At 41.4% G+C, this 27,122-nt stretch overlaps 1 protein-coding gene across 1 annotated transcript; it reads left to right on the top strand.

Moving 5' to 3' along the window:
* Positions 1 to 374: 374 nt before the first annotated feature.
* Positions 375 to 20,178, top strand: sdhaf3 (succinate dehydrogenase complex assembly factor 3). The gene is made up of 3 exons (XM_049602780.1): positions 375 to 484; positions 983 to 1,217; positions 19,818 to 20,178. Exons 1-3 carry the CDS (start codon positions 447 to 449, stop codon positions 20,010 to 20,012), a joined length of 468 nt encoding a protein of 155 aa, XP_049458737.1. The 5' UTR covers positions 375 to 446; the 3' UTR covers positions 20,013 to 20,178.
* The last annotated feature ends 6,944 nt before the right edge of the window (positions 20,179 to 27,122 follow it).

The following is a 27,122-nucleotide window of genomic DNA, read 5'->3' on the forward strand; positions in this document are numbered from 1 at the left end:
ATCTGTCATGTGCTGCACAGGTTACATTACAAGGGACTGGATGTCTCTTTCCTTTCGGTTCCTGTTCATGTAGGGTTGGAAGGAAATGAAAAAGTAGACATATTGGCTAAACGATCATTAAAACGACAATTAATTGACCTGCACGCACCACTATGTATCAGAGGTCAGAACTGTCACAAAGGAATATGCAAAAACCTGGCAGGAATATTGAGACTTCAGTGACAAAGTAGGTGCTGGTAGATTACGGAGTGGGAGCCCAAGGGATGACGAGACGGTCATTACCCGTCTGAGGATAGGACATGAAACTCTGCATAGAATAGGGAAGCATCCCACTGGACTATGTTCACACTGTAACAAACTGCGCATGTGCTAATAGATTGCAACAGGTGTGACGAGGAAAGAAGGACGTTAATAACAGGACTAACTGAAGAAAAGCACAGTGGTACATGAGGAAATCTAGTTGGAAAGACTTCAAGGAATATAGGTAAGCTTCTACTAAAATGTTTAAGAGTAACAGAAATAACAGAGAGAATTTAGTCTTCTTTTTTTCTTGTTTTTTTTTGTGTCGTTTTCTGCCAACCTACTGCTCCACTTCAGTCCAGTAGGTGGTGGTAATGCGCCTGAAAGCTGGTTTGCAAACCGCCGGACATACAGGACTCAATTAAACAGTTAATTTCAATCCGTTGTGCTGCTGTAATGTGTTTGGTGACAAACCGTAGTCGTAAGAAATGGAAAATATGTGGTTATTTGATAGCTACTCGGAAGAAAATAAAATAGCAGAGAAGAATTCAGTTTTTGAGCTGCTGCTTTTGTCCACTAGATGGCGGTGGTGCGCCTGTTGGCCCGTTAGCCACCAGTAGAAGAAGACTCACTTCCGGGATAAACAAGGACATGTGTTAAATAACCATCCTTGTGAGTGTCGGTTTTGTCCCTACCCTTAAACACCGTCATGTCTGTCTCTGTCTCTGTTTCTGTATGACAGGACAGCTGTTGGAGGCTTTACTAAAACACACTCTGGTAGAAACACGTCACTCGGCTTCATGGCGGCTTCCGGTCACGTCTCCAAAGTCCGGTCATTGTACAAGAGGATTCTGGTCCTGCATCGGTTCCTGCCGATAGACTTAAGAGCCCTCGGTGACCAGTATGTGAAGGACGAGTTCAGGAGACACAAAAGTGCATCAGCTGAAGAGGTGCGGAGCTTCATGACAGAGTGGGAGGTAAATGCATTTAACCACCATACTGGCACTAACCAAACCCCATTTATAAAACTACCAATTTAAAGCTTCCAGAGTTGTTGATGAGGCACCCTAAACTGTACACTCACCCCCCAGATTCATCCATTTTATAATGAATATACTAGATGCCATCTCTTCCAACACAATGTACAGCTGGTTATTAGCCTTGTCATCCTCCAGGTCTGATCTAATTAGAGAATTCCCCTTTATATCTAATTAAAAAATATCAAGGTATCTGTACAAGCTGTCTTACATCTGCACATAAATAAGGATGCATCAAAATATTTTGTTCCCCATTATTAGACGGAAACTAAAAAACATCTCAGAGCTTTGTTTTTTCCCCCAGTAATCAGTAGGGATGGGGGAAATATCGATGCAGCAAAATATCACGATATTTCTATGTGGCAATTTTGTGTCTGATTTTTATATTGTATAAATTATTCATTTACAAATTAAACTGTAGGAAGCCTATTTGAATAAGAAAAATCAATTGCATTTTTAGTTTACAACATACATTTTGCTGCAAATAAAAATGACTGAAGTGAGATGGACAGACTTTGTCTTATTAGATTAAACAGGTGCAGACTAAGTTTTCTTTGAGGACATTACAGGTGGTATAAAAAGGTTCTACATATCAATATATTGCAATATATTCTATGGTACTCTGATTATCACAACATGTTAGAAATTGCAATAATATCATGGAGCCTCTGGTGATTCCCACCCCTAATAATCTATTAGTTAGTTCTTTACGGAAGCGTATTGCATTCACTTGACAAATAAAAAAATCTGTTTTATTGAGTAATTTTTTCTGTTTCTCGTGGTATTTTTTTCTGTTTTTCTGAGTATTTTTTTCTGAGTTAAGAGAGCAATAGAACAACAGACGCTTTCATTCCTTTCTTGAGAGCTCGATATATTGGAAGCGAACATGACCCACTTCTTTAGTTTAATCTTTAGTTTTACTTTGTTTTGGGTTTGAGACACTGGGAGATACCAAAGACGGTGGATAAACCAAGACGGTCCACTGCGAGTCAGTTTCCTGTATCAGTGTCACGTGGGGTTCGCGACCACCACGCCCCTTTAGGAGACTAACAGCAGGTCCTGAGTCCATTGACTTCAGTGGGAGAAATGAACGTGATTACAGATTATGGCTGATTCTTTCGCCCCATAGTCACGGAAGCAGATATTGGACCCATTTATCACAAGCCGCATATCTTCAGAACATTCCGACACCAAAATGGCAAATTTCAGACGGACAAATCAGGAGAAAATTTACTTTGTTCAAGACCCATCTCTGTCTCAACAACACAATCTTGCGAGATGTGGCAACAGATAGCTCCTCTCTGGTGCTGAAATCAGTGCAGTTTCACCAAAGATACTGGAATAAAAAAATATTTTTTCCAGCAGATGTCTTAGTTACAACATGATTGAGCTAACTGGAGTAGTTTCATGTCGTATCTGACAACGGGAGGCTTTTAACAGATGACGTCCTGATGTTAGCTGCTGTTAGCTGTCCCTGTCAGCTGCAGCCACTGATGCTTTCTAGACATCGTGATTTCCCAAAACTGAATAAATACCACACATAGCAACACAAAACTGCTTTGCTAGCTCAATCATGTTGTAACTAAAATATCTGCTGGAAAAAAAAAAATTTCACGGACCGTTTCTTGAGTTACTGAGTTATTACAGACACCGCTAATGGCTAACGGTTAGCCCAGCTAATCTACGATAACCAAGCGAGGTTGGGATACTCGTCTTTGATTGGCTGTTCTCCATCGTCTTTGATTGGGCTACGGGGGACAACGCCTACTTAGGAGACCGGAAATGTATACCATTTCATACAATGGGGGTATATTGTAGGTGGGCCATCTTGTTATAATACAGTATCTTTGGAGGTACTCTTGTCTTGTCTCTTGTCATATCGATGATGTTATCATTAGTTTGTCGACTTTACGCAGGCACCTTAAGACTTTGCGGTTGTTCAGACGAAAAGCCCGTTCAGATCTGCTGGACATTGCAGTGTTTCCCCAGAATCAGTTGGACACACATGGCAAGATCCATACAAAACAAAGTAAAACTGGATTAAACTAAACAAGCGGGTCATGTTTGCTTCCATTATATTGAGCTCTCAAGAAAGGAATGAAAGCGTCTGTTGTTCTATTGCTCTCTTAACTCGGAAAAAAAATACTCAGAATCAGAAAAAATTACCCCGAAAAAAACCCCCACGAACAACAGAAACAAAATAACCACAAAAAACAGAAAAATTACTCAATAAAACAGTTTTTTTTTTTTATTTGTCAAGTGAATGCAATACGTCCCAGACAATGACCCAGGAAATTATTACAAAATTACAAACCAGTAAAATAAAGCATTAGGGGAGACCAGGGGCAGTTGTAACATTTTTTTGGTTTTCATGTCATCACTCAAAAACCTCTTAAACTATTGAGATACATTTTTTATGTTTGCATCTTGTATCTGTGTTCTACTCGTTAACACATATCAAGTGTTTTTAAAAGCAATGTTACAGTCACAATATTGATTAAATCACAAGAAGTCATATCGTCATTGAAGATTCTCTGTCATCCAGGTCATGGTAGTCGTAAGTGCTAATATCGTAGGCAACTGGACTTGTTTGCGTTACTTTGTTGTCCACCCCAAGGACAAAACATGTAGTAATGTAGTGTATGCAGTTCAGTGCAGCCAGGAATGCACAGATTTATATACTGGGGAGACAAAACAACGACTCCACAAGCGCATAGCACAGCACAGGAGAGCCAGCTCCTCGGGTCAAGACTCGGCTGTCCACTTACACCTACAGGAGAAGGGACACTCCTTTGAGGACAGCAATGTGCACATTTTGGCCAGGGAGGAAAGATGGTTTGAAAGAGGAATAAAAGAAGCCATCTACGTCAAGCTGGAACGACCATCGTTAAACAAACGCCTGACCCTAACGACTCAGATGGTGGCCAGGTGGGTCAATGACTCACATTGTGACCTTGACGACTCTGAAACTAAGAGCTCACATGACCCCTACGACTCTGCAAGGGTTCCCATGCACACAGGGTTTATAGCCTGCAACTTTGTACCAGTCATTTAGAACTGAAGAAGCTTCTTGGATGAGAGGTGAAACATCTTTCGTAGTTGCCTACGATATAGCACTTACGAAGAAGTCATATCTTACTGTCCCCAAGTACAGGGGCAAGTAGGCCCAATACCAAGGACCACATTTAACTCCCAAATCTATAAATACAGCTATAGCAGTGAGGGATCACCACAGGTTCGTTTGTAAAATGTGTTTCAAGAAGCATGCCTCGTCTGTTACTGTAAACCAAATTACCTATGGGTACAAATAAAGTAACCTTACCTTACCTTACTTTACCACATAGCAAGTGCAAAGTTGCATGGATCTGTTGTCTTTGGTAAAATCTGAGATGCCAAAAATGCCCTTTGTATACAATGTGTAAAAATAGGTTAAATAGTTCCAGTACTACTGGTCTTCCATACTAAGCTACTGTTACAAACCAAAAAGAATAGTTAAAGAAATGTGTTGATTTTCAGCCAGTATGGTAGAATTAACACAACCCCTGATTCACAGACACTGAAGATCTTGAAAGCATGAGAAAGTGGCTGAACCCAGGTCCCCAGATTGTGAGGCATAAGGTTTACCCAATGGACTGTGCCTTAGAATACATCATGAATAGAATATAGACATTTAAACTGAACAAAAAAAATGTCTTAAATTATTAGAGGAAAAAAATAGTTAATTGTTACATCTTTACTGAATCAGACACCATTTTGATTGTGTAACGCCATGTTAGGATTGCCCCCAACTGTACCACCTATGACACAAGATACCTGCTGGCTACAAACAGTAAAGCTAAGATCTGACAAAAAATATTGACGTTAGGCCGTCGAAATTATGCAGATTAAAAATTCATAGACATTTAGGACAGTATGAGGAAAACACTGTAGATAAAAAAAAATATTTTTACTTGTACTACTATCAAAATGAGTCTAAAAACTTTGACAGAGACAGAGTCAGACATCAGCTCGTCCTGTAGCAGGCAGAGAATTTTTGGGTCCATGTCATTGGTCCGACATCCCATTAGTCCGACGGTCTGCGGTGCTGAACGGCTCCCGGTGGGTGTATTTCTACCTTGATGGTACGCTGCAACCGGCTCTGGGTCAGCTGGGAAAGGCTTGAGGCGAAGCAGGCTCTTGGCTTATGTGTTTGTCACTTTCTTTTTCATTTTAACCCACACCATGATCTTTTCCTAACCCTAACCAAGTGGTTTTTGTGCCTAACCAGACCTTAACCACAGGGCATCATGATGATTTCGGAACAATGGGTTTAATATGGTCGGAACAATGAGATGTCAGACGAATGGGCAGTTCCCGAATGATCACCACATGTTTCTGTCTCGCTTCTGATCAATGCAGTTTGAGATGTTACAATTGCCCCCGGTCTCCCTTACTTTTGAGGCCTTTTGGGTGAAATGAGGAATTCTTTTGAAAAGCTCTGGTTCATAAATAGTAAATATTTAATTTGTTCAGCCTAAAGGTGGTCAAACTTAAACATATTAGGTCTAATTATACTTTAATCAGCCTTGATAATATCCACCACATGTAAGGCTTCAATTGTACAATGTAACGTCCACCTGGGTTGCTAAAAAAACCTAAAATTCCCTGAAAAATGAGGACAGACATAACCTCAGTGTTGTAATGCTAGCTGCTGCCTGCACCCAAGGTAGTCTGTGATTTGACCTGTTGCCAGTGATGCTGTCTTTGAGACATTGTCAGTGTTATGTCAGTCCATGACCACATGATGGCAGAGCAGCTTCACTAAACAGTGAGGAAACACGAATGGACTGCAGAGAGTGAGAGTGTATTCAGAGTTGGGTCATAGTTTTAATCTGCACAGTCACATTGTAAATGTAAAGGGTGAGCATGTGTTATTATTCAACCAAAAGTGGCAGAAGGAACTAGTTGGCATCCTCAGACTGTCTGATTGAAGGTCTGTGGGGAAATGAGAGTGACACAGCTTTCTCTGCAGCCAAGCCCTCCTCTGTGTTAGATAAATAACTTCACAGTCAGATCATCTTTGTCAATATTATCTCATTATGTTAATAGGGAAGTATTGAGCTTAAAGGTTATTGATGTTGGAAATGATAGCTTAACTTCTAAAGATTTTCCAAAGCTTTCATCCACATACAAATATAATATTATGAAAATGAAATTATGAATACTGTAATTAATGAATACTGAAACATGTAAAAATGTTCTTGCATGTGTATCTTCATCAGCAGTATACCTCTAATCCAGTAGTGTGCATTACCTCCACCCTGTGTTTGTTCGGGGTTATTGCAGTAATAGTAGTAATAGAATGAAACTATACCATTTGTTTTTTCTCATGGAGACACATAGCTGCAATATATATTGATTATTTAAAGTGTAATCTGATCTAAAAGCTTGCTGTAGCCCGGGTGAATCCTCGGTCATGTTGGAGTTAGACCACAGTGACTGTTCAGTTTCAGTCATTATAAGCGTGACATCAGCCTCAGAGGACCTACCTGGCTTCATGTGCAGATGTGGGATCAGCCTATTTGCAACTCATCCTCTGGTTCCCAAAATAATCATGGGAGTATGCCAGGTCCTTTTTTTTATGTAACTATGGGGGAGAGCCAATGTTTTCCAGCACAATTACACACTGCTGGGGGATGGTAAATCACCCATCTGCAGCCAATTTATCTAATGAAGTCGATGGTGATTGCAGCTGAAATCCTGATAGGACCCTTTGTCATTGTGGTAGCTGTGAAGCCACCGGGGAGAAGGTAGTCACTTTCATTATGCCGCACTATATCAGTATGCATTGTTTTCCAACCCGGAGTCCATTTGCATCCGTCCCAATGAGGGCATGAGTGGATTTTGTCATATTTACACACTCCTTTGGCCGTCTCTCAAATGGAAACATTTTCTAGGCAAAACTTAGTTTGAGTAAAACCCTTGGGAGGCTTTCATGTCTGGATTTGGTTGGAAATTTAGAGAGAAATGATAATAAGGTCTCTGTCTAATTGCTGCATCATCGAGCCAAACCAAAACAACAAAAACCCTGAGGTTTATGGGAAATTGGTAAGAAAAATACCTGAGCCTGATTGCTGGGGCATCATTGACAGATACTGTGATGACAAGAGCTCTAATGCATTTCTTTTTTTCAGTTGACCCTGGTCTAAGGTCAAAAGGACATATTTTGAACATGAGCAAAAAAAGCACCACAGAAGAAAAGCAACCATCAGGGAAATCCAGTTGTTTTATCGAGCTAAAATTTAAAAAACTTGAATGTAAATGTACATATAGAGAGGCTGAAAGAATTTGTGTGTAATGTAGGAGAAAAAAATATAGCTAGTCTCGCCACCAGAAAATCAGAGATCTCCGCCTTCTGATAGTCTTGGGACACTCCTTTCTAAAGTGTGTTTAACACACCGGCGAAAACGGCCAGCAACAAAGCAATGCCTCTTGCATTTTTGAAAAGAACATGTCCTCTCGGAAATGTGCGCTCCCCCTTTTCTCGTCTGCAAGGAAACAAACACACTGTGAGCTTGAAAATGGATGCCGAGAGAGTAGGGCCATAACGGTACATGTTTTTGTGTCGAACCGTTCGGTACGCGACTTTCGGTTCGGCAAGACCCTGTACCGAATTACTGGGCGCAGGATATTATTTTATTTTATTTTGCTTTATTTTAATTCCGTTTTTGCGAGCCGAACCATTTCAAATATCTAGTTTCCCGACGGACATAATTGAGTGACGGACCGAGTCCCGTAAATCTCCGCCTTCACTTTCTGCAGCGCATTCTCGCATTTTGACAACATGGCAAGTGAGCCTGACGAACCTGAAGACCCACCTGCAAACCTTAAGTCCTCCATTTGGGAACACTTTGGTTTCAGGATAAAATACGAAGATGGAAATAAACAAGTGGACAAGACAAAAGCAGTGTGCCGGCACTGCAGAACAGTGGTCGGGTATGTACTTGGAAACATGCTAACACATCTAAAGCGACACCACCCGAGTTTGAACGTTAACCGGCACGACTAGAAAAAGCAATCTGGTGCAAACTACGATATCGTCATCGTTTAAAAAGAAAGAGTGTTTCCCTGACCATTGCGCTAAAGAAATAACCAACGCCATTGGAGTTGAGTAAAATTGTTTAAGCTGCACTTTAGATATAAGCATGTTTTGTTTACTGCAAAGTGGGAAAGCTAAGTAAGTTCCTAGTAAAACTGAATCTGAGCAGGCTTTAAAGCTGACCAGCTGCACTATACTTTTTATTTTAAGATAAGATAAGATAAGATAAGATACACCTTTATTGATCCCATAATTGAGAAATTCCAGTGTTACAGCAGTCAAGGAGAAAGTCAGATTAAAGATTTCAAATTTAAATTCAAACTTAAATAACTAGGCATGCAAATAAGTACAAAAAATACAAGAGACAGCGATAAATAACAATAATAACAACAATAATAATAATAATAATAAAAATAATGGAAGTGGATAGGAAGTGGATAATAATGAGCAGCAGTGAATGAAAATGACCAGTGGATAAGGTGCAAGTGATTGTATGTGCAAAAACAGCAGACTGCTGTGGTGTCCATAAAGTGTCCATAGTGTCTATAAAGTGTCCATGGTGCAGTTTACTGTGAGCAGTGCTGGTTATGTAGCCTGACAGCAGCAGGCAGGAAGGACCTGCGATAGCGTTCCTTCACACACTTTGGGTGAATCAGTCTATCGCTGAAGGAGCTCTCCAGAGCTTTTATCTCCTCCTGCAGAGGATGGGAGTCATTAGTCCTCAGGGATGACAGCTTGGCTGTCATCCTCCTTTCTCCCACCACCTGCACAGAGTCCAGAGAGCATCCCAGGACAGAGCTGGCCTTCTTGATCAGCTTGTCCAGTCTCTTCCTATCTGCAGCCGAGACGCTGCTGCCCCAGCAGACCACTCCGTAAAAGATGGCTGATGCCACCACAGTGTCAAAGAAGGTCTTCAGGAGCGCCCCCTGCACTCCAAAAGAGTCTGCGTTGGCCTTTCCTGTATAGTGCTGTTATGTGATTAGTCCAGTCCAGTTTATTGTTAAGATGAACACCCAGGTACTTATAAGATGTCACCATCTCAATGTCCTTTCCCTGGATGTTCACCGGTGTTGGGGGGAGGAGTCTGCGCCTGCGGAAATCCACCATCAGCTCTTTGGTTTTCCCCGCGTTGATCTGAAGGTGGTTCCTCAGGCACCAGTCCACAAAGTCCTGGTTCAGTTCTCTGTACTCCCTGTCATCCCCATCTGTGATGAGGCCGACTATGGCAGAGTCGTCAGAGAACTTCTGCAGATGACAGGTGGGGGTGTGGTATGAAAAGTCTGCAGTGTAGAGGGTGAAGAGGAACGGCGCCAGCACCGTCCCCTGCGGGGCCCCCGTACTGCAGACAGCCAAGTCCGATACACAATCCTGGGTCCTGACATACTGCGGCCGGTCTGTGAGGTAGTCCAGGATCCAGGATGTGAGGTGATTAGCCACCCCTATGTGCTCCAGTTTGTCCCTCAGAAGTGCAGGCTGTATGGTGTTGAAAGCGCTGGAGAAGTCAAAGAACATGATTCTTACAGAGCTTCCAGGCTTCTCCAGGTGGGAAAGAGCTCTATGCAGGAGGAAGATGACGGCGTCGTCCACCCCAATGCCAGGCTGGTAGGCAAACTGCAGCGGGTCCATTGAAGGGCCTACTGCGGGGTGGAGACGAGACAGGACCAGGCGCTCCAGAGTCTTCATGAGGTGTGATGTTAATGCCACCGGTCTGAAGCTGCTGAAGTCCTTGGGGTGCGGAGTCTTGGGCACAGGTACCACGCAGGATGTCTTCCACAGCTGTGGTACTCTTCCCAGCCTCAGGCTCAGGTTGAAGATGGTTTCAACTATCCTGCACAGTTGGTCTGCGCAGGACTTCAGGAGCCTGGAGCTGATGCTGTCTGGACCCGCAGCCTTCCTCGTCTTTATCTTCCTCAGCTGATCTCTCACCTGACAGGTAGTGAAGGACAAGCTGGAGCAGGGGGGCTGTGTGCCGGGGGGTGGGGGTGATGAGGTGGGGGGAGGAGTGGGGGTTGGTGAGATGTCCAGGGGAGCGGGAGTCGGGGAAGTGTCGAAGCAGTGTGCCAGTGGGAGGGGCAGACTGATCAAATCTATTGAAGAACAGATTCAGATCATTCACCCACTGCTGGTCACCTCTGGCCTGGGAGTCTGGTTGTTTGTGTCCTGAGATGGTTTTCAGACCTCCCCAGACTCCGCTGACGTCGCTCTGCTGTAGCTGTTCCTCCATCTTCTTTTTAAATCCTTCCTTTACCCGCCTGATGTTTCTCCGTAGCTCCTTCTGCATGGCCTTCTGCTCGTCCTTGTTTCCAGAGTTAAAAGCTCTCCGCTTCTCCTTCAGAAGAGCTTTTAACTCTGGAGTAATCCAGGGTTTGGTGTTGGAGAAGCAGCGTACAGTCCTGGTGGGTACGGTGCTTTCCACACAGAAGTTTATGTAGTCATTTAGGACAGAACTGAGGACTGTTTTTTAGTTAGATTTTTTAATTGAGTAAAACTGTTAAAGCAGAAATGTATATTTATATTTTTCATTCAAAAAATGTTAAAAAAAAAACAGCAGGATTTTATTTTTCACTTTTATATTTCTATTTTCATTCAAACAATGTGAAAAAGCAGGATTTTATATATATTTGTTTCATTCAAAAACTGTGTAAAAAGAGTTAACTGCTGTGGTGGTATGTTTTAATAAGGTTACCAATAAGTAAAAGATATTTAATAGTTGTCTATTTTTTTCATTACTGTACCGAAAAAAACAAACCGTGACTTGTGTACCGAGCTACGTACTGAACCGAGATATTTGTGTACCGTTACACCCCGTTTTATCGAACGTGTGCTCAGTCCATAAGATTGTGGAAATGAAGGACTTACAGCGACGTTGTTTAAAACTTTGAACGCAGTTGGACTATGTTTACGAGCACAAGAGTTCAGCGAGCCACCGAAGGACCGCCCTGCAGATTTACTATTGGTTCTGCAACGTAGGGAGTTTTTTTAAACTCTGAAATTGTATCCGCCCATCTAAACACAAAATCAGGAAGAAAGACATCAGTCTTTAGTTAAGCAAAGCATCTAAAGACTGACTTGTGAGTCTAGTTAATATCTGCCAATATCATTTCAGTAGCATAGCCAGAAATGTTGTGATGACTAGGCCTTGCTCATATGGTGATTAGGTGGCACGAGGATAACTTAAAGCCACAGATGGTAACTTTTGTAAGAATAACTTAATCATATTTGGTGAAACTGTCACTATATATACACAGTAGTGCATGAGACAGATATTCTGTTGAAAAAAAGAAAAAATTCAGGTCCCTCTACCCTGTAGTGCTTCTAATGTTGGAAAACAACCAATCAGAGCCGAGGAGTCTGTAACACAGCTGTCATTCATGTCAATCACTGCTTATGAATTGTGATTAATTGTGGACCTATTTCTCTCTTTAAAAGTTTTTAGAAACAAATTTTAAGTGTACTGTTTAGCTGTGAAATGAGAACTTTTGCTCAGGCTGGTGGGTGATTCTTTATTCTGGCTCAGCTGTTTCCAACATGATGGCCTAGTAAGAAACCTTCTCATTCTACAGCTAAACAAGACACTAAAATATGTCTCTGAAAACATTTCATTTGCATTTTTTTAATAGTTTGACCGCAGTTCATGAGCAGTGATCAATATGACCGACTAGGCTAGTTGTTTTTGTTCACATGCGGTGGTTTGTTGCAGATGCCATTAGGAGCACTATGAGGAGGCAAACAATCATTATTATCTGTCTCATCTACTACTATCTGAATATAGTGACAATTTCAATAAATATTACAAAAAGATATTTTTTATAAACGCTGACAAGTACAGCTTTAATTCTGGAAGTCTGAAATAATCCTGGAAAAAAACAGTCCTCAGTTCTGTCCTATTAAATCGTATACAGCTGTTTTTATCGTATGCAAATGTTTTATACCAGTTACGCTGAGCCAGATTTCAGCAACGGCAGCTGTCTGATGGAGTCTGTCCAATATTTGATGTGCAGTTTACTTCAGTCTGGAAAGGGACCTATTAAGAGCTTTCACCTCCTGCCCTTGTGCACTGCCAGGTTCAGTTTCAGGACCAAACGGGGCACATTATTATGCCCTAAATGATTTATGGCGTTCACATATTTGGAGACAAGCGCTACAAGCACTTCGTAGGAGATGTCAAATTCATCCAGCGCACTGATAATGCTTTCTTCAGTATGTTCAGCGGTGTGGCTTCATCTCAGCTCCTCAGGACACACAACATAACTGACAAGCTCTTATGAGCTTCAGATACAGTGAGCTGTGGCTGTCACATAAGCATATGAGGCCTGAGATGTCTATCCGTCATTTATCAGAGAGAGTGATTTTTTTCTTCAGGGTCATACAACAGCACTATTTATCTTGAAATTGTGGTGCAAATTTTAATTGTATATCATGCCTCCAGTTATTTCATGATCTTGTAAACCGTCCCCCAAAACGCTGCCAACAGGACTTTAATTCTTTCATACAAATTTTACTATCTTTACAGGAGCTCTTTGTGAGGGCCCTGAAGATGAGTGGGCAAGAAGTAGGCGGTCAGACAAAGTTGGACAGCATTATTGACCTTGCACCACTTGTTTCTTGGATCTCTGTGATTTGTTGTCATTGTAGAGGAGGATGCTACTTTTTACAAAGCTGGCAAACAGTTTTATCTTTGTTGCTAATTTTGCCACCTACATTGTAGAACCCAAAGTACTTCCAAACTCTGCTTCTCAGACGCTTCACAGCATGCCTGTGCTCACTTGAGTCCTCCATCCTTCTTTATCAGCCTAGAATGAGATCTTCAACGTTTTTCAGTTTTAATTTTTGACAAGAAACAAGGTATTAAAGAAAGTATTAAAAATGATCAAAGAATAATTTATACTCTGGGAGTCTGTATTAATTGTTTTTCACATTTTCCAGGTTTATTTTCATTAACATTTACCCCAAGAACATAACAGCAATGCATGTGATCATTTTCTGTACTTGCTGAACTTAAAGATATTGGAAACCTGATCTAAAATTGCACTCCGTCCATAGTTATATATAGATATAGCTGTGAAGTAATTTGCAAAAGCATTAAAGTTACAGAGAAAGTCAAGTAAAAGCTAATAATCACCGCTTTATTCCAACTGCTTTCATTAAAGTCCAGATGCCAGGATGAGAGGCAGGGCATTTCATTTAGTTGCAAATAAAATCGTTCAATTTATTAGCTTCAGCCAAATAGAGGTTATTCTTTGTGGGGTCCAATCACACACCACATTAATAGACCACATAAAAATAAAATTCCCACACCACGCCATACCAATTTGCACCAATTGCTTTATTTGACAGCTGTTGAGAACTTATAATGTAATGAGTATAGCCGAGCCCTAACAGCTTGAATTCTCTCCTGGCTGTCTCCACAGTCCTTTTTCCTCTCTGTCCATTCTTTAAAAAGGAGGTGAATTTCCGCAGAATCTCAGCTTCCTCAGAAAAGTGTAGAGGAGTGGGAACAGACGAGGAGCAAGACTCCAAATGAGATTACAAGCACTGAGTGTTCAGCGTGTAATCCATTTATTTCAGAGGCACCCATGGGAGTTCTCTGCGTCTAATAAATCGGCTCCACTGGGACAAACAAGCTTTCCCAAAAGAGACAGAGAGAAATGTGTTTGTAGGGAACAAAAGGAAAAGATGAGATAGTATTGGTGAAATGAAATGAAGGGATGTTGATGTGAATGCAGAAAAATACCTGTGGTGAAGCCTGTGAGCTGCGCTGAGTGACAGGATTAATGGACTGTGAAGCTACGTATTGTATGAGTTTTATTTATATGGTCCCAAATCACATGTTAGCTATATGGAAAACTGATCATCAGCTGAGTCATCCTGAGCATGAGAGAGATAGAAGACTTATTGACCATGTTATACTTCCCCTTTAGTGCTCTTGATCGCAGTCCACAGGAGAGAGACTCAAACTCTCCAACAGAGGATGAAGAGGACACTCAGTGGTGCTATAGTTAAAGGTTCAGTGCGTAGGATTTAGACACATCTATTGGCATAAATGGTATATAATATATATAACTGTCTTCACTGGTTTATAGCCGCCTGAAACTAATTAAATTTATGATACAGAGACAGAGATGTACAAACTTGCATGTTACAAGAGAATGAGTACTGACGGGCAGCCTCGTTAACAGGAAACAGCACTTTTCTGTAAATTTAGTTTGCAGTTATAATTGTAATGTAAAGTTGGTCTGGGGCAGTGGTTCTCAAATGGTGTCCTAGGATGTCAATCCAGGTGTGCCATAGGATTTTGTGATAACCACACATTATTAATGCAATATTCACCTGGGCCTACAAAAAGTTAAGAATTAATTTTAATTGACAGTATCAGTATGTTGTTTGCACCAATTTCCGTATAAAGAGACAAACTCTAGCTAAAAAGTGTAATTTAATTTAATTAAATTCAAACAACGTTCATGGAGAACCTATTTGTTTCTGTTCGTGTGGGATTTATAAGTGTGTGACACATCTAAAGCCCTGATTGGCAGTCAGTGTGTTAGGGATGATGACATTAAAAAGGAGAAAGCTGTGCGTGGGACAATGGATCACTTTATTGTATGGAGCAAATTACAACAAAGCACCAGCGAAGGCAACTTACCACCTAAAGAATAAAGAAAAATCATTCAGTAGACAGTATCACGAAAGCTACCTGTCTTATTTTTTTTTATTATTATCCTAAGTATAAGAGTGATAACACGCAATATATAAGTTATTGTTCACAGTTTGAGATTTCAGCCTGGCCTTCAGTGTGCCTTAGACACAAAAAGTTTGAAAACCACTGGTCAAGGGTACCAAAAACATGCCGTAGAGAATTGGGGCCAGAGATGTATAGCAGCACATTGTCTGCATACAATCAAACCTTTTGTTCTTGCCCTCTCTAATGATGCCTTTTATTTTTTTGTTAAGTTGGAGTGCACGTGACAAGGGCTCAATGACTATGGCAAAAAGTAGAGGTGAAAGAGGACAGCCCGTCTTGTACTGCAACCTACCTGGAAATATCAGGGAGAAGTATGGTATTGAAGAGACTGGAAATGTGTATAGCAGCCTAATCAGTAATATGAACTTCTCACCAAAGCCAAAAGTTTCAAGGATATAAAACAAGTAGCACCATTCAAAAACTATCAAAAGCCACAAGGGACACTAGTACTCCAGGAACAGAGGAATCTGATGGGTGATATTTAATATTAAACAGTTGTTCCAAGGTTATTCCTGAAAAAGCCTGTCTGGTAAGCAGGTATATGTCTGGTAAAACATTTTCTAGCTGGCAAGCGAGAACCTTCACAGTAATTTTTTCCCAGATAAGCTGTTTTTATGCAAGGTTTTCTAATAGTTTTAAAATTTATTTTCACTCAGGTGTTTTTGGATGCCTAACGAGACACTTATCTTTTATATCACACATGAATTTTTACTATTACAAGCCACGTTTCCAGTGCCTCTTAAGAAAAGCTACAAAAAATATTTGTGTATGCTGTCAGCTGTAATTCAGAAAAAGAAAAAAAAAATCTGAATCAGCAGGTCAGACATTTAGAGATTCAAAAAATCATAACCAGCCAAGAAAATTGCCATCAGTGCATCTCTAGTAACTAGACAATCTCACATAGTTCAATAAGTGACATGGCAGACCCCTGCTTAAGTTGCAGATCCAGAGGCAATAAGGATACCTAGACTTTTCCAAGAAGTCCTTGAATGATAAAGTAAACGTACAAGTGTGCCAAACTGTTGGAGTGTTCCTTTTTGGCACATGTTCAAGACAATTACATTATGTGCAGGAGAAGACCTCTCAGATAAATGGCTCCTTATTGCTTACAGTGAAAGTGTTCCAAAAACCCAAGATGCCTTCTGAATGGGCAAAAACTTCAGACATTCACTGCATGCTCTTTGTTCAAATGATGGATGGCTATTCAGAAGTGAAACAGACGGAGGTGGCTGTGGTCCTGTTTAGGATGATTCATTTGCAGCACTGACAGCTTTGACTCATCACACATGGGCTGAGGTTAACTAGACAGTTGACTCTGTGAGAAGAGGAGATCTTTGTGTACAGATTGGCCCTGAGCCATGTCAGCGCTGTAAATTAAAGACCATAACCTTGAGTTTACTATACAGTGAGCATTGATATTTTAATTAAAAAAAAAAACGAATTGTGATAGACTAGGTGAAATGTGCTGTGATTTCCTCTGGGAAGGTTTTTGACACTTAGAGGGCTCTGCCACATCTGTCCACATCTGGGCCGCTGCAGTCGGCATCAACCACTTTGCTTTTTTTTTTAGAACATCTGTCTGATCTAAAAGGAAAAAGTAAAGAGCTTGGCAAAGATCACTGAGGTTTAGTGGAAGCCAGATATTATTATTACTATACTTGTGTCCTTTAAATTACTGAACTTAAACACCAAACACCAAGCAGCCACGACGGCTCGACGGCTCGCCACAATAATTACAATTTTCTGTGGCTCGCCATTGTGCTCATGTGTTTCTGGCAGGAGGAAATTCTTTTTGACATAGGTCAACATGTCACAGGACTCTGTTTACTGATTGGCTGGGGAAATTCTCTGGCAAACTATCCCCATCCTTTAGTTTGCCACAGAATTAAACGGCCGCTAGGGGTGGGCGATACCCTGGAATTCCAGAGTTCTCGCGAGAGCACAATTTGAATTTGCTCAGCGAGTCACTCTGGCAATCAGTGATGATGCTCATTACCCATGCCATTGGAGCCGAGCTGCACCCATCACATCGGTGTATCTGATATAGGCGGGCCAGAGGTGAGCTAAACAGATGACAACAGCGCTGCGACGACGAAGTCCGGAATCAGTCAGTAAACATTGCAAGATGGCTACAGATGAACACCAGTTGTTTGAAACAGCTTTGGCCGCTACAATGAACGAGTTAGACTTGGCTTTTTCTCTAAAAGAGGAACAGAAGATGGCGCTCAAATCTTTCCTTTGCAAGAAGGACGTTTTTGCTGTTTTGCCGACCGGATACGGCAAGAGTTACCAGTTACCCTGCCAGTTAGCTCCGCTGGTAGCTAAGAGTATACGTCACCCTGTGTATTGTTCTGATTGGTCGTAGTGCTATCCAATTGCGTGCAGTGATATTTTCAAATGCATGCTTGGAGCCGCCCCTCAAGTTGGGCCATTTTCATTACTCATAGCCAGACCCTAAATCTTTCTAGATTTGGGTCTGGATTTCCGGGCTAGGTGGGCGATATGGCCCTAAAATAATATCACGATATTTCAGGATATTTTGTGACGATATTCTTGACGATATGACGAATTAGTAAAAGAAAAAAATGTATCATTAAGTAGAGAAAATAGAATTGTAACAAAATACGTGATATAGTTTGTGTTTGCTTCAATATTCAGTAAAAACTAAAAACAAATGATCTCTCATTTCTTTAGTTTGTGAACAACAACAGTAACTCAGAGTGAGATTCAGATTCTGTTACAATATTAATAGTTCAACAAAATAAAATCTACTACAAATTACTCATTTAAATAGCCCCCAAATGTAAAAATGCACTCTATCTACAAATGTAAATCAACAGGTGATTTCCTTCTTTCAGCAAAATCCTTTGTTTTTTTCCACCTGGACCTTTATGCTCTGCCATTCTCCTCTAATCATCACGCTGTAACCTGTGACAGGCTGTTATGATAACAGAACTATCACACATTCACATATATGTAGTTTTTTTCTCAAGCCATGAGCGTCACGTAGGTTTACATTACTAAAGGTTTATGACAAAATCACTTGACAACACCGACTCCCATGTCCGCACGGTGAGAGAGGAGAGGGAGAGACGCTGTGCTGCTGCCAGAGGAGCCGCTGAATGAGTTCCCTCTGCAGGCAGGGTAACTCGTGGCAACTCACTAAAAGAGTCTGAGACATTCAGGCTCAATAGCGCCACACTACTGAAGCTGCTCTTCTTTTTGGAACCACCACTGAGTCAGTAATAATTTCACCTTAAGCCATGCATGTTGTTGCTGTTGGTAACGGTATGATGTCAGATGTCAACAAGTCGGAACATGCGAGTATCACGAAATGAATTTTTAATACGATGTTAAAAATTATACTGGTATTACCATGAACAAGATGATATGGCACACCCCTAGTTGCTGCAGCTTAAAGTGGCTGCCACAGCTTTCCGCGAACATTGCATAGCAGCTCGCCAGAGGCACTTTGCTGCTCCCTGGTGTGTCTACAGCATCATATCCCAACAAGTCATTCAACTCATACTACCACGAAAGGTGGGAAAATTCCTACATCTGAGTGCAGCCCACAGGAGCATTAGATAACTTAGCATGCCTACCGTTGGACGACAGGATAACGGTCACAGTTTTAAACAGTCGCAATTGCACCAGAGCTTCTTGCTAAAGTTTAGGCAACAAAACTATGTGGTTAGGTTTAGAAAAAAAGATCATGATTGGCTTGAAATAAGCACGCATGTTAGTAACATAACAAAAACCGTTCAATCCCCTATTATGTTAGTATCAGTACTTTAAGAATGACAGTGTTTAAGAGGAGGCGTATTTCCTCTGAGTTGTGTCGATGTGCGATAGCTGCCCACTGCAACAGCAGCTCATGCACACACAGGGCAGTGTGTGTGCAGCACTCTGCTTCCCTGCAGGCATAGAAGGAGACGCATGGCTGCAAATGCGAGTGCTTTTGCCAACCATCTACAACTTGTCGACTAAGCAGATGCACAAAGTGAAATAAAGCATTATTTCGCCCACATGACCAACAGTAGGCTGTAAACAGAACCCTGGCTAAAGCTCAAACCCTGTCGAAACACACCAGTTAAACTTTTCTAATGCATCAGTTTAGTTTAAAAAAACTCAACAGCTTCAATTTGATAATTTATCCACCACTAACTACACCATACAGATCATGGATGTACAATAAAGACTGGCTGAACTGGTCATATTTATCTGAGGTTTCCTTTCTGCAGAGCTTATAGAAAGTCGGAACGGACGTATCCTGCAGGATGTTAGAAATATTCAGAATACCCACACACTGTTATTTAAGGCTGAAGCTTGGGACTGTTTTCAGCAGTGTATTAATCCACATTTGGTGCTCTAGTGAGTAGTTAACAGCAGGACGGTGTAGGTGTCATTGAGTGTGTATGGCACAGAGGAATAAGATTATCAGGCTTTGGATACGCACAGTACCTGTTAGTAGGAGACATTCATTGTTGGTGTGACTCTGCACATGGGATTTGCTTTAAAAAAAAGAATTTCACAGACTGATCCTGTGAGGGTTGGCTAAACTCACATTTTTGTTGTGATGTTTTATTGCATATCCATCCCGAACCATATGTTGCACAAGCCACACTGCGTGATGTGTTTAATGAATCTGAAAGTGGAGATGGGATGAAAGACCAGGTGCTAAACACTGCTGCTATTCCTGTCTGTGTTTAAACCCCTGCAGAATTATAAGGACACCCTGCAGACTCAGGTACTGGAGGCAACGGAGACCCAATGCAGCTCAGTCAAGTTTGGGGCCGACCTGCCAGAGGGGAAACTCAACAACTTCCAGGACGACCAGATAGGCCAGCTGTACGAACTCATGCTGGAATCCACCAAATCCACCAGACAGTTTGACATCCAGGAGGACAGCAAGTGAAGCAGCGGGCCACAGAAATGTGCATGGACAAACAGGAAAGAGAAGGTGCTCTGATGATTCCCAGCAACTAATATATTACCTCTGAGTGCTTTAGATAAAAAGTGGAACTCAAAGGCCAAAAAGAGGCTTTTAAGAATATTTGATTGTATTAAAGTGCTGCGTAATACCTCTGTGTTCTGTGCTTGTCTCTTTTACTGCAACAATAATAAGAGTTTCCTCATGCTCCTCCGCAGGGGCATTAAGGTGGCACTAATTAGTTCCTTTGTCATCTTTTTTTTTTGCATGAATACAATTGTGAGTTAATGGTCGTGAAGGAAAGGCACCGAAATGTGTCTCCTCGGCAGATGCACCCACAGCTCACATCAGCAATGCCTCTTTCAGCCTCAGTGATGATGTTGCCATTGTTGGGGTGAAGCCCTCATTATCCATGTGAAAATATGAGCACTTAAATCCACATCAGATACAAAAGCCATGAGCTGTGTGTGACGAGGGAGGGATGGGGATGTTGGAGCTGTTAAAGTCAACTCATGGTTGTTGATGCACCGACAGAATTCAGACATCATAGTGATTTCTCAGGAAGTAAATAGTGATCAGTCATGCATTATGGCACCAAGAGTCTTTGTTCTGCATCTGTTCCAAGGATAATTTCGCTTCAAACACCTATCTCCAACTGACTTGTCTGTGAGACATAGTTCCTGTCGTCCTTTGGAGAATACCTCATGTCTGCTATTATTTATAAGGCCTAACCATAGGAGCCTCTTGTATAATGATCTCTTACAGCTGATGCGACGCTTTTCTCTCTTTGTCTTGGTTTTGTTTCTAAAATCAAACTGACAACTTTCAGACAAGTTTAGGCATTTAACTGTTTTTTTTCCCCCACCCACTCACAAAAGCCTCTTTCAGACATGCACCTTGTTACATAACTGTGATTGCAGTTTTTCATGTTGGTCTCGCATCTGCACGCACCTTTATGTAAGGTATAAGAGCACAGCATCTTACCAGGTCAGTAACATTTCTGTAAAAACCTTCAACACAGCTCAAGTCTGAACTCAGTCGTGCCTTCAGGGTTACTTGAGGCTACAGCAACACCAAGTTAAATATGCACAGTCACAGATTACAGTCAATATTTTAATATTAACAGTGGACCACTTTACTACTAAACAGACCCCTCTCTAGTCTTCCAACCACTGAGAGTGCTCTGAGGGCTCATCTATACTCCCTTTATTTACAGAAATAGGTATGTCCCATTCAAACATAAATGTCACCATCTTCATACATCCATGTGTCCTTTATGTTGGCATAGATACAGCCACTACATGGCACTAAAGGGCAGAGTCAGAAGTTTCACTCAAGTCAATGGTGGAGGAGGTCGTAAGGCAGCGTTGTCGATGGTGATGGTCTGCGCGGCCAGTAACATTATATGCTGTAAAACATCAGTTAAAAGCCTGGTCCAAATTAAAAGCCCAGTCTATTTTACTAGCCCGGTGTGGCTGCACATTTTGACAGATAAACGCATGTCTCAATTAGAGGCCTGGTCGCCAAGCAGTTCATTTTTTTTATAGAAGTTCTTAGGAATTGTAAAACCGGATTGTTGGCTACCCCAATATATGTGTCCATTCCTTGATTACCCTGTAAGTTGTTCATGTTCCTTTAGTCCGTAAGGGTCTTCAGATAAAAAAAATCAAAAGGTCTCTTCATGAAAAATGAATCCAAGTTGGAACAACAGTTTTAACAGGATAAAGTGGCGTTGTGTCGGTATGCTGTGAATGATGATGCTGTAGTGACACAATTTGAATGTGTGTACCATTTTTGCTGTGCAGCAGTTTTGTGTGAAAGGAAATACAGGCCTGGCCCAAATATAGGCCTGATTTAAGCAAATTATAGTCCAGGCTATTACTCGAAGATTTACAGTACATCTCAACTTGTAGTCAGAGAATTATTTTCACTATATTACCAATACGTTCTGCTCCACCATTATTTAAATTTCTTCGTCATCTTCTTCAGTAACATCTTGCTTGAACTACAATACACTGCCACATTGATCTCCAGTAGTACTTCTCCGTTTCGTCCGTATCCACAAGCTTTCAGGAAATGGGCACAACTACGGACGAAATGAATACAGAGCACAGACGGAAGGCTTCGTGCGTCTCTGTTTCCATGTCCATCTCTAACGTTGAGCATAAATGATCCCTGAAGGCCAAAACACACCGGCGGCGTCATATGACGGCGGCGTCATTGACGCGAGTCAAGTGCTGCTCCCAACACACACAAAAAGCATCGCGCTGCGGGGCGTCAACCGGATTTCTATTTCACACTCCAGTTTGCTAGGTGGCGGTACTGGTTGCCAACCGCCAATTAGAACAAAAGACGAGGAAGAAGACGGAGTGCAAGAACAAAACACAACACAGGACAACCACGACAACTAGACAACGATGGTACGTTGCTACTGCTACTACAGGAGCTGGGAAGTACAAAATAGCGCTTTTTCAAGGGCGGCGACGCTGGAAAATAGGACAATAGTGTAAAGTGCCACAGCGTGGCACATCGACGCGTGTCTAGCCACCGCTGGTGTGGGTTTGTAAATAGAAAATAATGGGGGCGGCTGTTTTGACGCGCGTCGTACAGCGCTGGTGTGTTTTGGCCTTAACACTACATGTGACACTCACCCATTTACACACACGTTCTTACAGTGGTGGCCGAGGCCATTATACAAGGTGCCACCTGCTTATCAGTTACAGTAAACAGTGAAAAGAATTCACTCACCGATGGCACAGCCATAGGAAGCAATTTGATGTTTATTATCTTGCCCAAAGAAACTTCGACATGCGGACTGGAGGAGCCAGGGGTTCCCTTCAGTTTGTACAAGCGTTTTAGCGTCTTCCAGCTCATTGTTTTGGTTTCCTCTCTTTACTGTTTTGGTTCAGTCTCTGTACTCTCATGAACTTCGTTTCCAGCTGCAGCAGGCAGCTGTTAAAAGCTGTTGTGATAAACCCACTGAACACTAGTTGGTGAACATAGTGGAGCATTTAGCAGCTTAAGAACCAGATTTTTTTTCAACACTTTGTGGAACAGAGAAAAAGAAATTTACCAGTGGTGACATGCAGAAAACCTTAAAACTGTGTGCATGCAAAAAGGCAGAAATATGCAAAGGCTTATTTTTTTGGTTGGATTTATAAAGTTCTGTGTACGTCTGTGGATATTTTGTGTTGTCCGTTTGACTAATTCATCATATGTTTCTACCAGCCATCATTGTGGTAAGATCTCAATTATCATTATTAAGCATCAAAAGGATGGTGAATGAATACTTCATAGTGTTCATGCTTAAACTGACTTTGTAAAGTCCTTCACAACAATAAATGATCAAATTTATCACCGAAAATGATTTTAAAATATATTTCTAAATGAGTCTTTGACATTTTACAGAATGATGTTAAGTCTGGTGAAGAGGTGAAGTTGGCAAACAACCTAAAAACAGTGTTATCCATCCCTGAATTTATAGTCACTATCTTCCTCATCATATTACCTGCAGCTATTGCAGTTCAAACGGTGTGTACGCTTGGTCTTAAGTTTGAATGAGGTGCGAGCATTCTTCATTTATAAATACCAGCTTATGTGTGGGAAAAGGTGTATGTATAGTTTTTGTGCATACACATTGTTTATGCATCTGGCCTCAGGACACTAAATGTACAATATCCCTCCTGTGGGTGAACTTTTCCCCACCAGAGATGAGTCCAACGAGGGTGGTGTCATCTGCAAACGTAAGGAGTTTGATGGACTGGTACAAAGAACCATAGTATTGTGTCCACAATCCACAGGTCAGCTTTATAGGGTGACAGTATGGCAGTTTTGTGTTTTCAGCTTGATTCTGCTGCCCCCAAGAGGCCAAAAAACAGCTATAGCAGGTTTAAATGCACATCTCGCTCTGCGCTCTGAAGGGTAATCTACTGTAATAGGCTATCATCAGGCCATGTGGGTGTGTGTGTGATTTTTAAATGCTTAAAAATCCAGTGCTGATGCTTCACACATTTACTTATAAACTAATCACTGTTATCCAGCAGTGCTACATTCCCTCTTGTGCATTAAGTGCCAAGTATTGGGTGATTATCATGTCTCAGTAAAGCTTAAACAAACAGTTATATAACAGAAATCAACAGGGTGTCTGAATGTCTGAAAGCCGTCGGATAATCAACCAGTAATGTTACGTATTCTTTGTTTTAAAAAGGTTTTAAGGGCAGCAGGTGTCTTATCTCTACCAGTGAGCTTGAGATGGAAAGCAGTGAGACACCGGGGACAGACTGCCGGTCCATCAGGATGAACACAGAGGGACATCACAGACAGATGATTTGCATGTCTTTAGACTGTGGGAGGAATTCTTCATCAACCTCTGTGCAGATTAAAGTGGTTTAAGCACAGCGAAGCTATGTGGTTTTTTTTCTCCTTAAGCTGTGTGCATTTGTTAAGAGGTCTTATTAAAGTCCAACACCTGCATCAGTACTCCTTTACTTCATCAGAACTCAAAAATAAATCAGCTTCGGTGCAAAGTGGACTGACTTTTAATTAGTACTTGTGATATACTGTATGTCATGGTATGATATTTAAGTTCCCCTCCAACAATCACTGAGCACATCCAGTCCAATCTCTTAATTAAATCAGTGATTAATATCAGCGGTGAGAGGCCCAGGCTCTAATTGATTGGGTAATAATAAGCGAGGTGGTGCTTTCAGTAATTGTTAAGCATGACCTCCATCACCTCCCCCTGACACTTGGCACTTAGGGTCCTGGATGGATTGTCAGCACTGCCATCAGCTTTATGACTGAAACTGTATTCAGCTGTACTGAAAATGATACCTCATCACCATAGCAACATATCATCATGCGTGTTTTGCAATTCCCTTGCGCTGTTTGTTTTTTCCAATGCAATTCAGAAGGTGTTGTCCATCTGCCTGAATCCATGTGAACGCAGTATAGCAGTAATTAAAACACTGTGGACATGTGGTTTTATATGCCGACCGGCTGCTCTCACACAGCCAGCAGCTGCAAAATCATCAATGCAAATATCCAAATAGGCGTTATTTGGATAAACTGGTCACATATTGGTGATCTAAAGGGAGAGTTCCTTGCCTGAGAAAATATTTCAATCAGAGAGACTTTTCAGATTCAGATTCAGATTCAGAATACTTTATTAATCCCCGGGGGGAAATTGTTTTTGTTCCAATGCTCCGTGCAAAGTAGAAATAGAAATACAGTATGAAAGGAAACAAGAGATAAAGATGAAGATATAAATAAGATACTAAAAATATTAAAGTAGACATTAAAATAAAATAAAATAAAATATTAAAGTACACATTAACATAAAATAAAATATTAAAGCAGACATGAGAATAAAATAGAATAAGATAAAATATTAAAGTAGACATTAACATAAAATAAAATATTAAAGTAGACAATAAAGTGAAATAAATAATAAAAATAGTAAAGTAGACAATCTGAAATATATACAATATACAATGAAAAGGTTGTAGCGTTATAAATGAAATAAGAATGAGTAATTATATTGTGTGTTTTGTTTTATAAATAGCCAAATGAGTCCGATAATCAAAGGGAGGAGTTGTATAGTTTAATGGCCATAGGTAAGAATGACTTCCTGTGGCGCTCAGTGGTGCATTTAGGAGCAATCAGTCTCTGGCTGAAGGTGCTCCTCAGTTTGACCAGAGCGTTGTGGAGAGGGTGAGAGCCATGCTGAAGTATATTTTATAGTGAAAAGAATATTTATTAACGTGCACATATGGATACGATGGCTGGAGGTGAATGGGGTGGAGGAGGGCGCGAAGATTCTGCCTGAAATGATGGCTGACAGCAGCAGAAGAAAGAGCAGATTTGAAATTTTGCAGTAGCATCCTGATTGGCTGAGAGAAGTCGTGGCAAGGTTTGATTGGATAAGTTAAAGAATGAACACCCATAGTCAGCTGATTAGAGGAAGCAGTGGGAGTGGGAGGGAGAGAATTGAAAATGGATGAGCACAAAGAAAGTCTTCATCAAAATCTAACAGAGTTTTTTAAGCTTTTTGGCAACTGAAGACTAAGGGCCAGTCCCAATACCCCCCTTAGCCCTGCACCTACATTTGCGCGTTCCCGAGAGGGATAGTGGTGTCCCAATTCCTTTTTGCGTGTAGGGGTAAAGGGGCATAACGAGGGGTAGTGGGTATGAAACTAGCCCTTCGGAGCGAGGGATTTCAGATGCTGACTTGCCAGCGAGGGGTAGACGTTGCCATGGCTACCACCGAGCAAGAGACGGGGAAAAAAGTTCATACATAGCTAACTTTACCGTCGTCAGGTTGCTTGTTAGCTAGCTAGCTAGCTCGCACTATCTGGCATCTTTCCTGTTCTGCAAAATTGTCGAATTTTTCACATTACAATAACACACCAGCTAGTATAACTATGCTGCCTCGTAATATTAGCTGGTTAGCTAGCTAGCCAGCTAGCAGAAGTCCCCTGTCTGTTGTTCATCAAACGAAGCATGATGAATACAGCAAACGCGATCGGTAGGATGAACTAACCCGGAGACTCCATTGTAGATGCCAGTTGGAAATGTAGATGGCTCGCAGCTTCCTGTTTACAATAGTTACGAATGCATGAATGTAACCGACGCGGTGACGTAGTGAGTGGTGTCCAATTCCTAGGGAAAGATTTCAACCCTACCCCTCATTGCTTCATTTCGAGAGCCAAGGAGTAGTGGGCAAGGGCTAGGGGGTAGTGGACAAGGGCTATGGGGTAGTGGACAAGGGGGGGTATTGGGATTGTGCCTAAAGAACACAATACTAAGGGAAGTTATAGCACTTCATCTCTAAAATGGAAGTAAGATTACAAGACGAGGCTATACGGGAGTCCCAGTCCAGGCAAAGAATAAGGTCAATGAGCAACCTGTGATGACGTGGTCATGAGTACGTTATTTAGTTTCAAAGCTTTGCCTGGGTCCAGACCTTGACTGATTGATCAAGACGTGTAGCTGCAGACACATTTGTAGCGTGCACGACACGCCCCTACAAACCATGCCCACTACTAGTACAAGACAATTGCAACAGTTATCTGAATCCTGCTACACCATGACACT

This window comes from Epinephelus fuscoguttatus, linkage group LG17, assembly GCF_011397635.1.
Source record: "Epinephelus fuscoguttatus linkage group LG17, E.fuscoguttatus.final_Chr_v1".
Classification (NCBI taxonomy): domain Eukaryota; kingdom Metazoa; phylum Chordata; class Actinopteri; order Perciformes; family Serranidae; genus Epinephelus; species Epinephelus fuscoguttatus.

Coding starts and splice junctions, on each gene's coding strand:
- sdhaf3 (XM_049602780.1), top strand. CDS start 447: ATGAGGAAATCTAGTTGGAAAGACTTCAAGGAATATAG. Junction 485..982: donor AAAGACTTCAAGGAATATAG/GTAAGCTTCTAC, acceptor TCTGTATGACAG/GACAGCTGTTGGAGGCTTTA. Junction 1,218..19,817: donor GCTTCATGACAGAGTGGGAG/GTAAATGCATTT, acceptor AAACCCCTGCAG/AATTATAAGGACACCCTGCA.